General features: G+C 48.0%; 1 protein-coding gene across 1 annotated transcript in view; it reads right to left on the bottom strand.

Moving 5' to 3' along the window:
- KSR2 (kinase suppressor of ras 2) overlaps window positions 1-17206 on the bottom strand; it is a 439453-nt gene that overhangs the window by 12373 nt on the left and 409874 nt on the right. Inside the window, exon 15 of the mRNA XM_068990000.1 lies at window positions 466-562. Coding sequence (XP_068846101.1) covers window positions 466-562 — 97 coding nt within the window. The remainder of the gene's footprint in view (window positions 1-465; window positions 563-17206) is intronic.

The raw sequence follows: 17206 nt of genomic DNA, 5'->3' as shown, positions 1-17206 counted from the left end.
ATTTCTTTTTTGAAGTTCAGTCCTAACACATCCAATGGAGAATAAAAACCTGAATACTACGGAGTCACGAGGTACCCACCAGAAAACACAGCATGTTCTCGTTTGTTCTAATCCCAAGCAACACCCAACAATTTGATAGTTCCCCAGCAGCTATGGAGAGAGATGGTTTACACTCATGGGAATTCAAGGATTCAGGGGGTAAGGAATTCTAGTAATGAGAAGAGCCCCCTGGTCCCTGCACACACCCAGTTATCCTGATGACAGGACACCAGAAGGAAACCAAACATTGGTTGACCATCTCTAATGGCTGTTTTAGCAATTGTTATACACACACAGCGTGGTGTCATTCAGGTCAAGTTTAATTTCTTTTAAGCCCAAACTGTTGGTCTGAAGCCACACCATGAGTCTCAGGATGGGGCCAGGTCTTTCTGAGGTTCAGGGAGGAGGCCCCAGACCCTACAGTACCTTCACAATTTCTTGGGCAATCTGTCTCGTTTTGTTGACATCCAAGACGATCTTGGCGTCTCTCACCACAGAATAGAGTGTCCGGCCCTTACAGAGGCTGGAAAGCAAAAGAACAAAATTAATGGTTGGCAGTTGTCAAGATAAGGGCCACCCGCAACAGCTATTAAAAGCGACACACAGAGGGAATTCTCAAGTGGTCCAGTGGTTAGGACTTGGCGCTTTCACTGCGAGGGCCCAGGTTTGATCCCTGGTTGGGGAACAAAGATCTTGCAAGCTGTGCGGCACACACACGACAAGTGACACATGGAGAGTGGGGCGTGTGTGGACATGCCACTATTACGCCTCCGAGATGTTAAGCCTGCTACTGGACCTTGATTCTGGTTCTGGGATGCGGGTCTGGGAGCAAGTCCTTTGGGGTTCTTCAGGATCTTCACCAGCTTCCCCCTGCCCCCCTCGGCATCCAAGGATACCTTCAGAGTCTAGCCTAGCCCAGAAGCGGGAATGCCACCCACTGTCTAACCCAGGCTCTCACAGGTGAAAATCTGCTCGAAACCGGTAACTTGTGTGTGGCAGTCCACAGGCAGCACTCAGACGGCACTCTGCTGGCCCCTCATGCCAGCTGCCATCACTTGCCAGGAGCCACTGGTGTGGGGACAGTGACGAAAGACCAGCAAAGCCGTCTCTGATGTGTACTAAGTGAATGATGTATTCAAGCCTTTGAACAGGGGTGTGTAAACACCAGTAACACTCCCCCAAACCAGATGCCTGTCTGGACAGAGGATTTTCAAACTATTTTCAGCCTCATTGAGTTCATTTTGAGGACCAGCGGTTCCAGATGAATGACAAGATGAAAAAGGACGTTATACAGTAACAGTAACACCTCATTTAATCGCCGGCATGTTTGTCCATCCATTTCCTCTGCAATGAGCACGATGCCTGGGGCACACAGACCACGCACTCGATGAACAGTCACCAAATGAACGAGAGAAGGAATGAGTTCTAGATTCACCAAGGCATCCCGTCCCTAGGACCACATCTCGCTCACTGCATCCACTACTGGCTGAAAGAAGAAGGAAGGACACTAGGAATGTTCCTTTTCTGTGTCAAAATGACGGCATGAACTTTTCTTTTAATCTGTGACTTGACTGCTAAAATGTTCTTGCATCCTGTTCATTCCTTTAGTAGTTTCCAAGCCCTGCTGTGGGCTAGAATCAGCTGAGATCATGTGGTTATAGCCAGAACGCTGGTATCAGAAGGGCTCTGCTCTTCACCCACTGTGCATCTTTGTGTCTTTCAGTGGGCTACCTAACCTCTCCGGGCCTCAGGTTCCTCATCTATCGAAGGAACTAACGAGACCTAGCCACAGAATTAGTGTGAGGACTGCATAAGAGAAAGATCTCTCTCACTGGTGTCCACAGTGGTTAGAACAGGGGCCTAGTGTCAGATTGGGTTGGAACCGTGGTTTGTCTGTCAGTGGCTGTGACCCTGGGCAGGAGAGTTAACCTCTCAGCCTCAGTTTCATTATCTGTTAAATGGGGTCAATACAGATTTTGCTTTTATCAGGTTTCGTAGGAGAAGCACATGAAATCGGGTGTGTCAGGGTATAGGCAAGTCTCCATGCCCAATACAGTCACTATTCCTGAAATGCTGGCTATTATGAGAGGTGGTAAATGATCAATAAAACGGTGCACACACACACACATACTTGTGTGCAAATATATATAAGAATTATATATTTATACACACATCGCATTGGTCTGTCCACATATTATCTACCCATCTATCCACTTGTTCATCATGCTACCTATAATCACTCATGATCTTTGACTAAGGTTGGTTTCTTCATCTGCGTAAGGTGAGATTCCCAGGGTAGCTGACTCACAGAGAGGCTGATTCTCCTGTCCAGGGTTGTGCAGTTTGTCGGCGGGTGACAGCCACGATGACTCAGGGTTGTCCCCTCTTGCTGGCTCAGGTAGTGTGTTTGCTGTGGCTGCTGGAGGCACGGTGGAGGAGTGGGGAGTGGGCTGCACAGCCAATTAGACCAAAGTGACATTTAAGTATTCAGGATGGTAGAGACTGTGGGTGGATTCCCTCACCCAGAGACGCTGTTCCGGAATAGTCACCTACGCTGATTACCCGCCAGAGCCCAGAAGAAATATTATACGTCCCCACTGTAGACAGCACAGTGAACAACTGCAACAGGCTCCGAGACTCCTAGACTCTCAGGGTGATTGCGTAGAAGTTGCAGGGTCCAAATGTCCATGCCTGTCTCCTTTCCCCTGCTCACATCCTCCTTTCCAGCAGCAGCTGCTGAAGTCTGTGCTTCTCTTTCCACCTTAGGGCATCTGGAGCCCCGTGGACACAAACACACACCACCTATGGCATCTGGAGCCCCCTGGACACACACACACACATTCACACACATGGGCTGGTAGGATATCAGTTGGTAAGATCACAGCTTGGCACATCCACTAAAGTGAAATATACAAATAAGCCAGGACCAGCAATTCCTTCCCTAAGCATGTACCCAGCAGGCATGCATACTCATATTGACCTACAGACACGTACCAGAATGTACCAGAATATTCCAGAATGTTAATAGCAATCCATTCATATTAGCCCCAAACTGGAACCTACCCACATGTCCACCAACAGAAAAATGATGATATATCCATGTAACAAAATAAATTCATACTGGATTATTAATAAGCAAATTATTGCTAACTGCAAAAGGCATGAAGTTCTAAACAAATGCTGAGCAAAAGAAGCCACACAAACACTGAATGATTCCATTTATATGAAGTCCAAAAGCAGACAAAACTGGTTTATGTGCTACAAGTTAGCACAGTGGTGACCTTTCGTGGGGAGGCTGGAAAGGGCGTGATGGGTGCTGGGGGCAGGTGATGCCCTAAATTTTGATGTGGATGTTGGTTATATGGATGTGTGTTTAGTGAAAATTCATCAAGCTGTGCTCTTAGGATATGAACACTGTGGTAGATACATTATCCTTAAAAAAAAAAATACTTAAAAAAAATCCATGATTACTGGGCATATACCCCCCAAGGAAACCAAAATTGAAAGAGACACATGTACCCCTATGTTCACTGCAGCACTATTTACAATAGTTAGGACATGCATGGAAGCAACCCAGATGTCTATCAAAGGTGAATGGATAAGGAAGTTGTGGTACATACATACAATGGAATATTACTCAGCCAGAAAAAGAACACATTTGAATCAGTTCTAATGAGGTAGATGAACCTATAGCCTATTATACAGAGTGAAGTAAGTCAGAAAGAGAAAAACAAATGTCATATATTAACACATTTATATGGAATCTAGAAAGATGGTACTGATGAACCTATCTGCAGGGCAGCAATGGAAACACAGACATAGAAAACAGACTGCTGAATAAAGTGGGGGAAGGAGAGGGTGGGATGAATTGACAGAGTAGTATGGAAACATACACATTACCATATATAAAACAGACAGCCAGTAGGAATTTGCTGTATGACACAGGGAGGTCAAATCAGGTACTCTGTGACAACAAAGAGGGGCAGGATAGGGCAGGAGGTGGGAGGGAGAGAGATTCAAGAAGGAGGGGACATATGGATACCCATGGCTGATTCATGTTGATGTATGGTAGAGACCAACACAATATTGTAAAGCAATTATTCTCCAATTAAAAATAAATTTTAAAAAATCAGTGAGGAAAGGATGAACCATTAACACATGGTGTTGAAACAAAATCTCAGCCAATATCGACATCCCTGGTATCCGTTTCTAAATGCTTCACAGAGTCCAGAGGGACAGTACCTGCAGGGGAAAGGGGGGGGGGTGCACGGCGGTGCCTGCTCAGGTGTGTATAAGTGGCTGAGTGAGAGCAGGTGTAGGGAGAGGGCTGAGCTTTGAGCAGGAACAGGCACTGGGCAGGCACACGAGTGGCTGAGGCTCCAACAGTCCAGGCAGGTCGGTCCAAGTATCTGCGGCAACTGCTCGAGTGTGGAGTTTCTGTGGCTAACGCCAGTGCCCTAAAAGCCACTTGCAGATGTGCGGTGCGGAAGGGAAGGGAGGACAGGATGGTTTTCTGAGCACGTGTGGGACCTATCTCGCCCCCAGCATCCTCTCAGCATCCCTGGAGGGTCCACGTTGTCCACCCACCTCTTACAGGTGAGGATGCAGACATCCAGAGGGGCAGACGACCTGTGTCAGGGACACACAGCCACAGCATCCACGGTGTGGGTGCCCTGGTGCTGGACACGATTCGGGGGCCCGGAAAGAGACACAGGGCTGAGGGAATCCAAATTCCAACTCTACCCTTTACTGCTTGTTGGGTGACCTTGGGAACTGACTTCAAACTCGGCTTCCTTGTGTGTAAAATGGGGACAATAGTAACAATACCAGCTAACACAGGCCGAGCCCTTCCTATGTGCCCGACGCCAGTCTAAGCCTAAGAACCCAGGAGGTGGGTGCTCTCTTGGTGTTTCACTGACTTCAATGGGCATTTCCTCGCATTGTAACGAGCATCTTTGAAATCAGAATGCGTCTTGCATTCATGGACAGGTGACAGTTTCACGGGCACTGCCTTTCTCTGGAGTACATGGAAGAAACGGCACATGTTCTAGTCGACGGCATCTTCGACTTCACTGAGTTCGGAATCAGCCCCATTTCTATAGATGAGGCTTGGGAGGTGAAGCCGACCTGGGATTTGAACCCAAGCAGGCTGGCTCCAGGGTTTATGTTCTTAACTCCCATCTTTTGAGTCTTAACAATTTTTTTCAGACTCCAACACATCATAGGCCCTCAGTAAATGGTGGCTGTAATATCGCTACGAACATCACTGATAGCAATGAAGATTAATGATGTCCACTGCCCTCGGTAGCAGAGTTAGTCTGAAGGTCAAGAGAAGGTGTTTTGGTGGCTTACGGATATATTTAGAACCTCTCTAGCTTCTGGGGCGTAGGCTCAAGAGCTAGTGTACACACATTATCTCTCTCTGCAACAAAGATCGTGTTCTTCCGAGAAGAGGAGCATGGACCGTCTTATCTACAGGTCACCGTCCCTCCCAGCCCTGGCCCCAGGCAGCTCATAGAAGGCTGTCTTTGATCCCACATCCCAGGTGACACAGTAAACCTTTGGTGCGGCAAGTGTAAGATTTTTATTGTAAACTGTCCTAAAAGAGGCTTTTTGTCAAAACCGATCAGATAAAACCATCTAGTGGGTTTCTCTCCAAGGGCCTCTGTTCAAACTGGCTCATTTTGCCAAATCAGTGGCTGGGAAAGAAATCTGAACGCTGTAGCAGCTGTTTCCTTTCTCTCCCACAAACTCCTCACCATCAAAGCCAGGGAGCCAGGCCAGTGTGAATGGTGGGGAGTGGGGGCGGGGGACAACCTCCTCTGAAGACTGACAGACCGGCTCCCAGCCCAACTCTGCGCCCTCTGAGCCCACACGCCTTGGGGACTCACTGTGGCTCACCTGTGTTCCCATCGGTAACAGTGGTCAACTCAGTAACAGTCCTCCAAAGATATCCACAGGCTTCCCTGGTGGCGCAGTGGTAAAGAATCCCCCTGCCAATGCAGGAGACGTGGCAGATGCAGGTGACAGGGGTTAGATCCCTGGGTCAAGATCCCCTGGGGAAGGAAATGGCAACCCACTCCAGTATTCCTGCCTGGAAAATTCCACGGACAGAGGAGCCTGGCAGACTCCAGTCCATGGAGTCGCAGAGTCAGACACTACGGAGCATGGGTGCAGAAAGAATATTTACGCACAAAAGGGATTCTGTAGCTGTGATTAAATTAAGGTTCTTGAGGCGGGGAGACTACCCTGGAGGATCAGGGTGGGCCCAACATGTCATCACAAGGGTGCTTGTAAAAGGAAGGCAAGAGTTGCGTGAGGGAAGGTGGCAAGTGAACCAGGAGGCAAAGGGGAGGCAGAGGGAGATCAGAGGACGGTAGGGGAGGCTGAGTGATGTGACGTGAGAAGGACTCAACCAGTCTCTGCTGGCTGTGGGGATGGAAAAGGGGCTGCAAGCCAAGGGATGCAGGAGCCAAGAGAAGCTGGAAAAAGCAAGGGGTGGGTTCTCCCCAAGGACCCCCTCCCCGAACAGAATGCAGCTCTGTCCAAGCCCTGACTGTACCCCTGTGAGACCCATTTTGGACTTCTAACCTTCAGAGCTGTATGTTTTTGTTGTTCCAAGCCACTGAGTTCATGGTAATCTTACTGCAGCAACTGACTTACTCAGGGGTAGTAAGTAGTGTTGCAGATAGGGTATGAGGGGGAAATGGGATCATGGAAGTACAGTGCTCGGCCCAGCAACTTGCCAGAATAGGTACTCCTTGAACATGGCTCACATCGTGCCTAATAATATTAATATTATTTCTAATATTATTATGTCTAATAATATTCTAATATTACCTCTAATAATAACACTCTCCTGTCTGGATGGCTATGCAGCCCCTCATGGCCACTCTGCCTCTCCCAATTCATTTTCCATCCAGCACTTTTGAGTGGCAGCTTCAAAATGCAAGGCTGACCAGGTCACCCCCCCACTACAATGGCTCCCCACTGCCCAGCAGTGGACACAGACCTGACTCCTCCAGCATCCAAAGGTCCTGCAGAGTCTGGCCCCAGCAGACAGCTCACCCCTTTGCTCATGGAGCTCCAGCCACAGTGGCCTAGCTCAGGGCCACTGCCCGCCAGCTCATCTTTTCGGCCTGCGATGCTCTCCCCATCTGGCCTCAGACGCCTCCCCAGCTCGGCCCCTCCTCCCGTCGGCCCCTGCGGCACCGGGCACTCCATCTTTGCAGCCCTTGTTGTGGTTGCCACTCCACATGGGCCAGCTGGAGTCTTTGATTACGGGCCGTCTCTCCCTCTGGATTGTACACACCACGAAGGGAGGGTCTAGCCTACCTGGCTGCCGCTGTCCTCCCAACATACAAAAGCTTCTGAAGGATGGAGAGATGCGATGCTACGGGTGCCTCCTATGGCCAGGCCTCCTCTTCCAGGGTTCCTGGGTGTGGGATCCCCACCAGAGCATCCACATCACATCCAACCAAACAAAAACACCTTCTCAGGGGCCTGTATCTTTACTTTTCTTGGCTTGTTTTGCTTGTGGGCTTTTTTTGGGAGTTCTAAGGGGCTCTGGATGAAAGTAACAATTGGCCCTTTTAGGAAGGAAGGGGTGTTAGACTTTTGGGCAGGCTCGGTCTTGCATTTGAATGTCCCTCGACAGGGCGCGTAGCGTCTCCTCTGCCACACCTTGTCCACTTCTTGCAGTGACACCACCTGCCTGGACCTCACAGGTATTTAAGCACTGGGGCAGTGGCCGACAAACCTGAGCATGCGTGAGAATTCCCCTGGAAGGGCTTGGGAAAACAAAGATGGCTGTTCCCACCCACAAGAGATTCCGATTCTGGGAGTCCAGGGGGAGCCCTGAGAATGTGCTTTTTCTGACAAGTTCCCAGGGGACGCTATTAATAGCGCAGGTGGTCTGGGGACCCCACTTTGAGACCTGCCTTTCAAGCCAATCTTGTTTTCCTGAGCCCCAGAGATCATTAAGTTCACAATCACAGTCCCTTTAGTGAGTGCCATGTGGGCCTGGTACTGCTCTAGGTGTAATAGATACAGTGAGTGAGGCGGGCCCATCTTCATCTGGGCCTGCCGGGATGAGGAGAATTTCGGTGATAAACACGTAAGCCAGCAAACTGATGAACTGTCGGGAGAGGAACGAGTACTATGAACAGAATGAGTGGACTTGTTGGGAAAAACGCGGAGGAGCTGGGAACCTTCTGGGCTAGGACTCTCAGGAAAAGCTGCTCCAGGCAATGGCATGCTGAGACAAAAGAAATAAGCGGGCTGCCTGGAAATCTGGGAGACAAGGCCTTCAGGCTAAGGGGCCAGCAGGTGCAAAGGCCCTGAGGCAGGACCAATGCAGTATGCTCGATCGCACAGCCCAGGCCATATGGCCGGACTCTAGAGAGCATCTAGAGGTACCTGCCTTCCCCAAGGGCTGATCCTCCAGACAAAAGAAACAGCTGGGTGGGAACCGTCCTCAGCTCTGCCTGATTTTTAGCTGGTTTAAAAGTCAGCTATTATTTTAAAAACACTGGGTTCTGTCAGAAGGGATTTACAACCCCTCAGCTGCTCCTCCTCCTCACTTACTTCTCAGCATCCCCGATCTCTCAAAACTCAAAACCCACTTAATTGCCCTCTGCGCTTTCCCCTTCCCTTGAGCAAATAAATCACACACCCCGTGACAAGTTGCTGCTCCATCAAATTCCAGCCGCAGGCAATCTCTAACTTCCAAGTACTTTGTGAATCTAACACGGAGGATATTAAACCTTGGAACTCTGGGGCTTTATAATAAAAAAAAAAGCCAGGTTAGCTCCCCATAAAAATGGGAAATGCCAGAAAGCGAGTGAGAAATGCCAGCTGTGTGCCACCTGTTTAACCCGACATGCGTCCAGGAAATGAAGAGTTATAGAGTTCCATTAAGTGAGGGGCTGGCTGGGGAAGGCTCATGTCCCAGCCAGACAAGAAAGATGACAGGGACCCTCAAGGCCTCGGAATATGCAGAGCAGAAACTAGCAGTGCTTGAAAGCAGGGCTTCAGCACTTTTTCTTGATTTTTGCAAATGCACCACCCCCAGCCCCACCCAGCCTTTGATACCCTGCCATGCTTGGAGAAGTGGGAAGGAAAAAGAAGCTTATAATCTCCACTTCACTGGATTCCTCTCTCCGTTTTTGCTAAATCCAGAAAGGCCAAGTGTTGAATTCCTCTGGGCCCTACAAGAACTGAGATAGGGGTTCTGTACATTTTAAGGGGTGCCCCAGCTGCTGACTGTGACATTCCGTCCTCCCTGGTCTGTGTCTTCTGAGGGAGGGAGTGTTCCAGGGGCACCCGCATCCAGCTGGGGAGGGTTGGGCCTCTAGTTCACTACAAAAACTTCTGGCTGCTTCCTTTGCCTGTCATCACACTGTGTGGTCCAGCCACTGCCCAAGACCTGTTCTTCTGACTTTAATTGAAAGACATCCAAAGAACGTTCCTCCCGGACTCTACAGTATCTTTTCTCAGCATCACCTAAAGTTCAGTGAGGATTTCACTTGGTACCTCCCACACTGCAATCATTCCAAAACCACCTAAAGATTTTTTGCCAGATTGGCCAGCTCATATTATTTATCACTTGCTAATAGTTTTCCTTTAGATGCACTGCCTCTGAAAAATAAGTGTACTTTAGGAAGAAAATGTATCATTACCTTTTATCATTATCAGAAGGAAACTCAGAATTTCTAGCCCCAAATAAGTGTAAAAATAGATATACAATGAAAACAAACCCACTAAAACCCAAAATTAAACCCTTGCTTGGCATCATGGCCTGCCAAATGGTTGAAGCTTAAGGCCTCCTCTTTTTGTTTAAATGTTCAGCAAGTAAGGGTTGCTGCTGCTGCTGCTGCTAAGTCACTTCAGTAGTGTCTGATTCTATGCGATCCCATAGACAGCAGCCCACCAGGCTCCACCATTCCTAGGATTCTCCAGGCAAGAACACTGGAGTGGGTTGCCATTTCCTTCTCCAATGCATGAAAGTGAAAAGTGAAAGTGAAGTCACTCAGTCATGTCCAACTCTTCGCAGCCCCATGGACTGCAGCCTACCAGGCTCCTCCATCCATGGATTTTCCAGGCAAGAGTACTTAGGAAGGTATTAAATACCAGAACTGAATGAAAAGTTTCTCCTAAATGCCACCAAAAGGATAGAGAGAGAATTAAGAAGAAAATCATGATCCCACTAGTGGTTCAACATTATCTGGGGCTGGTGGTACCTGTCCTAACTTCTGGGAAATTTGGGCTCATTTAATCCTTAGGCCTGACAACTTTCCCCTCCTGCCAATTAGGTATTAACAGGGAGGTGCTTTCCAGGTCGCTCAGTGAATAAAGAATCTGCCTGCAATGCAGGAGACACGGGTTCGATCCCTAGGCCAGGAAGATCCCCTGGAAATGGCAACCCGCTCCAGTATTCTTGCCTGGGAAATCCCATGGACAGAGGAGCCTGGCAAGCTACAGTTCATGGGGTCGTAAAGAGTCAGACATGACTGAGCACGCGTGCACACACACACACAGGCCAGGTATGTGCAGTGACAAGATAAAAAGGATCATTTCCTTGGTGATGGAGCTGACATTCTAGTGGGGGAGACATGACAGGCACACAGAATAATTGTAGGTGACGATGAGGGCAATGAGGAAGCACGTGTGTGGCCAGGCAGACCATGAGCATGGGGAGGGTGCCTCTTCGAACAGGTAGCCAGGGTGAGCAGCAGGGAGTCCTTCCAACCACATCCTGTTCTGTTGTTTCAGGGCAAGGACTGTGGAGTGACTTCTGGCAACATCCAACCAAATGACCTCAATTTAATCTCTCCAAGGAGGGCAGGCCTCATCATGTTTAGGAAGACAACCATCTACCTAAGGCTTCCCTGGGGACCGAGACAGAGCCAAAAGGTTCCCAGGTATCATCACACTGAATGCTTCTAATAACTTGGCAAAATAGATCTGGTTATTCCCTTTGTATAGATGAGGAAGCCGAGGCAGTGAGTCAGCCTGTCCCTTCTTAGCTGTGTGGTTTTGGGCAAGTTACCTGAAATCTTTGGAACTCAGAGTGCTTTGTGAACTGTGAGGAGAGAGGATTCCGGAAAAGGGTTGGTTATCCGTGTGAGTAGGAATGTGATCTCTACGTGCACTTAGCTGCCTGGAGTTGATGGTGGTCTCTCTACAAGGCACTGAGCCGAGACCCTGTCATGCCAGCCTGCACCGGAGGGGAGGCTCTATGTTACAAATGGAAAAATTCATGTGCAGGAAGGTTAAGTAACCTTCCCAGGGCCCCACAGTCAGCGGGCAATGGGGTCAGGACCCGAGTCCAAGTCTCAAATCATCTTTCCAGGATTTCTTAAGATCCCCTGGGAAAAGGATGGTTTCACAGAGCAGGAACTGGCAGAGCCCAGCTCAGAGGACCTGACCTTAGAAACCCTTGTTTATGCACTGAGCTGAGACTCTCCCTCCCTTCCCAACTCTAGGCCTCTCCTTCCACCCTTTCAATTCAGGGTCAGCCCATGTTTGGCCTCATCACCCACTCTGTTGCTTCTGTTTGGGAACTCCCAGCTGCCACCCAAAAACAGGCAAGGCAGGCTGCAGGGAGCTAGACCGTGGGAGAGGATCTGGAGAGCTTCTGGATGCATCCATGCAAGCCAAGTCCAGGGGGCAATACACACGGGCCAGGCCTGGGGGAGGAGCTCAGGAAGTGCTTCTAGAATGGGTGAATGGACGAACAAGGAAATGAGGGACTCCAGCCACGTTCCTTCTCCCCACCGCCTGTGGGGCCTGGGAGAGCCGTGCTCTGCGCCAAAGCAGGTCTTCCTTACCAGCTCAGCATGTGAAACTGACTATGTGCCAAGCCAGACCCACTCAGCAAGGAAGCTTCAGGTCTCGTTCCTGCCCAAGGCTCTCTGTGGCATGAAAAGACTGGACCGACCCAGGTCCTTCCCTCCGGAGCTGGGTATCAAAACTCAGCTGGATATGTTACTGTTGCCCCTGACCAGAACCACATTTTTGTAAACTGAACAGTCAACTGAATGACTGTTTTTAAAGTGTATACATACACCACCTAATTCATATGCATTAAAACTCACAGAGAAGATAGACTCCAGGGTGTTAGCAGGCCTAGTCCCGGGTCGTGGGATTAGAAGCTTTGCAAGACATTTTTTTCTCCCTGCTTATCTCTCTTTCCTAATTTTTCTCCAATAAACATGTATTACTTTTGTAAACTGAGAAAAAAGCAACTTTGAGTCAGACTTGACACATGTTTATGCTATAGACGGTTTGGAAAATATTGAACTAGTGACAGACTGAAATGAGAAAGCAGAGCGGGAACCAAATTCTTCCTCCCGGGAGCCCAGCCTCGCCTGGAAGGCTCCCTGGCTGTGACTCTCAGGGCAGAAAGCAGTTTCCTGCTCCCCGGTCTTCTGCACAGGGTTTACAGCCCGGTCAGGGCACACGGCCAGTGACTGACCCTTACATGAAAGTCCCAGTGGATCTCCTTCCCTCTGAAAAAACTGCATCCCTAATGAAGAAGATGAACTTGACTATATGATATTTGATATTCTAAAAAATCCCATCTGTGTCTAGTTGGTTTACAGTGTTGTGTTAGTGTCACGTGTATGGGAAAGTGAACATCATAATAATACATACATACACTCCTTTTAAGATTCTTTTCCCATATAAAGTACTAGAGGATTGAGTAGAGTTCCTATGCTGTACAGCAAGTTATCATTAGCTATCTATTTTATGTATCAGTTCAGTCCAGTCTCTCAGTTGTGTTCGACTCTTTGTGACCCTATGGACTACAGCACACCAGACTTCCCTGTCCATCACCAACTCCCGGAGCTTGCTCAAACTCATTCCATCGAATTGGTGATGCCATCCAACCATCTCATCCTCTGTCGTCCCCTTCTCCGCTTGCCTTCAATCTTTCCCAATATCAGGGTCTTTTCTAATGAGTCAGTTATTTGCATCAGGTGGCCAAAGTATTGGAGATTCAGCTGCAGCATCAGTCCTTCCAATGAAGGGGTGATTTCCTTTAGGATTGGCTGGTTTGATCTCCTTATAGTAATGTGTATATGTCAATCCCAGTCTTCCAATTTATCCCTCCCCCACACTTACCCCCTAGTAACCGTAAATTTATTTTCTACATCTGTGACTCTATTTCTGTTTTGTGGACAAGTTCATTTGTACACTCCTCTGTCCCTCCCCCCCCCCTTTTTTTAAAGATTCCACATGAAAGTGCTATCATATGGTTTTTGTCCTTCTCTGACTTCACTCAGTCTGACAAAGTGACTGTGGGGCTGGTAAAGGAGAAGGGGCAGACAGATGAGTGGTGTGTATAATCCCATAACATAGTTGTGTCCTTTATGCCCTTGGGAAGAGAGGGAGGCGGAGGAAGGGAAGAGGGGGAGGAGAAAAGGGGAAAGAGAATATGTGTAGAAATTTCTAGAGTTGTTGGGTTCTTGTCCATCATGGAAGAGATGGGGAAACCAAAAAGCAGAAGGGGGATAGAATTTCCCAAGGCTGTGCTTCGACTGGCAAAGCTGAGCTGGAACCCAGACCTGTCTGAGACGAAACTGTGGGCTTGCAGCCACAAAGCCATGCTGCCTCCTAAGAATAAGCAATACCATTCACTGAACCTTCCCGTGAGCATTATGCTAAAGGTTTTGTATGAATGATCTTATTTAGTCTTACTCTTAACCTTGACCCTTTTTGGGAGGTATCATTCCTACTTCACAGATGGGAAAACTGAGACTCGGACTGGTGAGGTTGTTTTCTAAGCTCACACAGCTAAGATACAGGAGGCAGAACTGGCATTCTCCCCTTGGTCTATTTGACACACACATCTTGCTCTCAATCTCTAAGCTACTTGGCCTCTTCGGGAAATAGAAAGAACAGAGGCTGAGAGCTGAGAAAACCAATGTTCTTGAGCTCCTGAGACAAGACAGATGCTTGTCTCCCTCTCACCAGAAACCTGGGGGTTGGTAGGGAAGGGGACTTTTCATCTTCCTACTTTTCCAACATCCATTTGGGACTTCCCCGGTGGTCCGGGTTCCATTCCTGGTCAAGGAATTAGATCCAACATGCCACAACCAAGAGTTCCTATTGTTGTTGTTGCTTAGTCACTAAGTTGTGTCTGACTCTTTGGGACCCCATGGACTGCCTGCCAGGCTCCTCAGTCCATGGGATTTCCCAGGCAAGGATTTCGGAGTGGGGTTGCCATTTCCTTCTCCAGGGGATCTTTCTGACCCAGGGATCAAATCTGTGTATCCTGCACTGGCAGGCGGATTCTTTATCACTGAGCCACCAGGGAATCCTGTATTGGTATGCTTCAACTAAAAGATCCTGCAGCAAGCTGCAAGACCTGGAGCTGTCAAAGTAAATAAATTAACACTCATATGTGCTAGAAACTCCTGAGAAAGTGAGCAGAGAGGGAACATATCTCAACATAATAAAGACCATATATGACAAACCCACAGCTACTTTTAACACCCTTAAATAAAAGTTTAAAAAATTAAAAAGAGATATGGTATTTTGTGACCTGTGAAAATCACATGAAATTCAAATTTTCTGTGACATAATGTTTTGTCGGTGAACAGCCACACCCTTTGTTTCCATATTGTGTGTGGACACCTCTGCATCACGGTGGAAGAGTTGAGTAGTTATGACAGGGACTGATACAGCTGGAATATCTCCTGTCTGGCCCATTACGGAAAATGGCTGTTGACCTTTGTTCTAAGAAACTGGAGTGGGTCAGCAGAAATTGGACTACTAGGTCTAGGAGTCTGACAAATTTGAACCATTCTTCTCTGCTTTGAGAACCAGGTGTGGTCAAGGTCAAGTTTTTCCATTCATTTGTTCCCTCATTCATACATTCAACCATTCCCCATCCATCCATGCCCTGAGCCAACACTCCCCTCCAGGGGTGGGTGGGCAGTGTCACAGGTGCAGGGGCACAGCTCTCCGCTGGGGATTCAGCCAGGCAAATGTGGGAGAATGCGAGAGTCTGGGGCCAGTGTAAATGCAGGCCAGGAGCTTCTCTGCAAGCTAAGTTCCACAACAGTGGAGATGGATGTACTGCCCGCTGCCACCCTTGACTGGAGGGAGGCTCCATCAAGGACCCACCCAAGCCTGGCATGCCGTGACTCTAACCGGGAAGCACACACCAAGTTCATGTCACACAATTTACATGTTTCTGAGTTTCCTACCTCTTCTGCCATCCCCTGCCTGATTTCCCACACCATACCCAACCAGAGCCTTCCCAGGTGGCCCCTGGGCATGAAATTAGCTGGACGAGTGTGCACTGGAGTGAGGTAAATCCCAAATTGCTTTAGAATGCCTCTCTTGCAGACCACTGGCTTGGACAGGGCCAGCAGGGGGAGGTTACCTGATCCGCTGCCAGCAAAGGATCCCTGTAGCAAAGGACATGTCTGTGCATACTGGTGCCTCTGCCTGTATGCATGCATATGTGCACGTGAATATGTGTATATTGTTTACATGTGAGTGAATTCATGTGTGTATGTGTGCAAGAAGGCGGTAGTATGTGTATATACTTGTGTACATGTGTGTGGGGGTGTCTTTGCATTTATGGGAACACTTGTGTAGAGTCTACCTATGGATATGTTTAACATACAGCTCGCAAGCGCCATGTTTTTTCCTCTCTTTCTCTCTCTCTCCTCTCCCCTCTTCTCTCTCTGTTTTTCTGCTCTCCTTCCTCCCCCTCCTCCTCTTTCTTCCTCCCTCCTCCTCTTTCTCTGTGTCCCTCTCCACTGCTCGCTCTTCCTTTCTAGACTTCACGGTTCCTTTCTCTAGGAATTATTTTCCTTTGATTTTTTATTTTGGTTCTTTGGCTTGAAACCTCTGCTCCTTGGGCGCGGTATTTCAGGGAAAATGAATGCCGTGCTTGCTTGGGGAGGTGATCCTGTCAGTCACCCCTCCAACTCTCCCCTCACTTGGCTTCTAACATATCCTTAGGTAGACTCTACACAAGTGTACCCATAAATGCAAAGACACCCCCCACACACATATACACAAGTATATACACATACTACTGCCTTCTTGCACACATACACACATGAATTCACTCACATGTAAACAATATACACATATTCACGTGCACATATGCATGCATACAGGCAGAGGCACTTGACCCCATTAAAAAAAAAAAACCCTTTTTTTGTGACTAGAATTGGGGAAAGGACTTCCCCGGTGGCTCAGACGGTAAAGCGTCTGTCTACAGTGTGGGAGACCTGGGTTTGAGCCCCGGGTTGGGAAGATCCCTTGGAGAAGGAAATGGCAATCCACTCCACTACTACTGCCTGGAAAATCCCATGGACAGAGGAGCCTGGCAGGCTGCAGTCTATGGGGTCACAAAGAGTCGGACACGACTGAGTGACTTCACTTCACTTCACTTCAGAATTGGGGAAAGGAAAGCAGGTACGGTCATGCCAGCTGCAGAACTGGCCACAGCCTCTCTCTCTCCCCTTGAAAAGCAGTCTGTCTTCATTTCCCCCAGCCTCTGGAATGCTCCAATGAAAACCTCTTTTTTTGGTCTGAAAACTGGAGGCTCTGGTTACCAGGGGCTGGAGTTAGTGAGTGACTGTTAATGGGTACAGGGTTTCTTTGTGAGGTGATAAGATGTTCTAAAATCATATAGTAACATTTCATGAAATGTAATCTATGAAAATATTGAATAACTATGTTGTATATCTTGCCGAGTCGGAAGGACTTAGCAACTGAACAACACAATGTTGTACATATGAAACTAATATAATATTGTAAATCAACTATACTTCAATAACATTAGATTTGGTGACAGTTTCACAGCTTTGTAAATAAATTACAAACCACTGAACTGTATGGATAATATATATAGGTTTTATCTAAATATATAGATAGATAGATAGATACAAAAATCAATATAGTTGTTTAAAAAAGAAAAAAACTGGAAATTCACAAAAATTCCCACTCTCCCACTCACTTATTCTCACTACATTTACAGAGGAGCCCTGGTCTGGGGAAAAACAAAATGCTGATTTCTCAGCCTGGGAAGAAATTTTACCAGGGAGGGATTTCCTCAACTTTCTAGAACCCATGGCTTTGCCAGGCTGACAGCAAGAAATTCTGTGTCCTCTGCACTTGAAGCTTTGTAGATAAA

This window comes from Capricornis sumatraensis, chromosome 17, assembly GCF_032405125.1.
Source record: "Capricornis sumatraensis isolate serow.1 chromosome 17, serow.2, whole genome shotgun sequence".
NCBI classification, from domain to species: Eukaryota; Metazoa; Chordata; class Mammalia; order Artiodactyla; family Bovidae; genus Capricornis; species Capricornis sumatraensis.
This window is presented reverse-complemented; position numbering and strand designations above follow the sequence as displayed.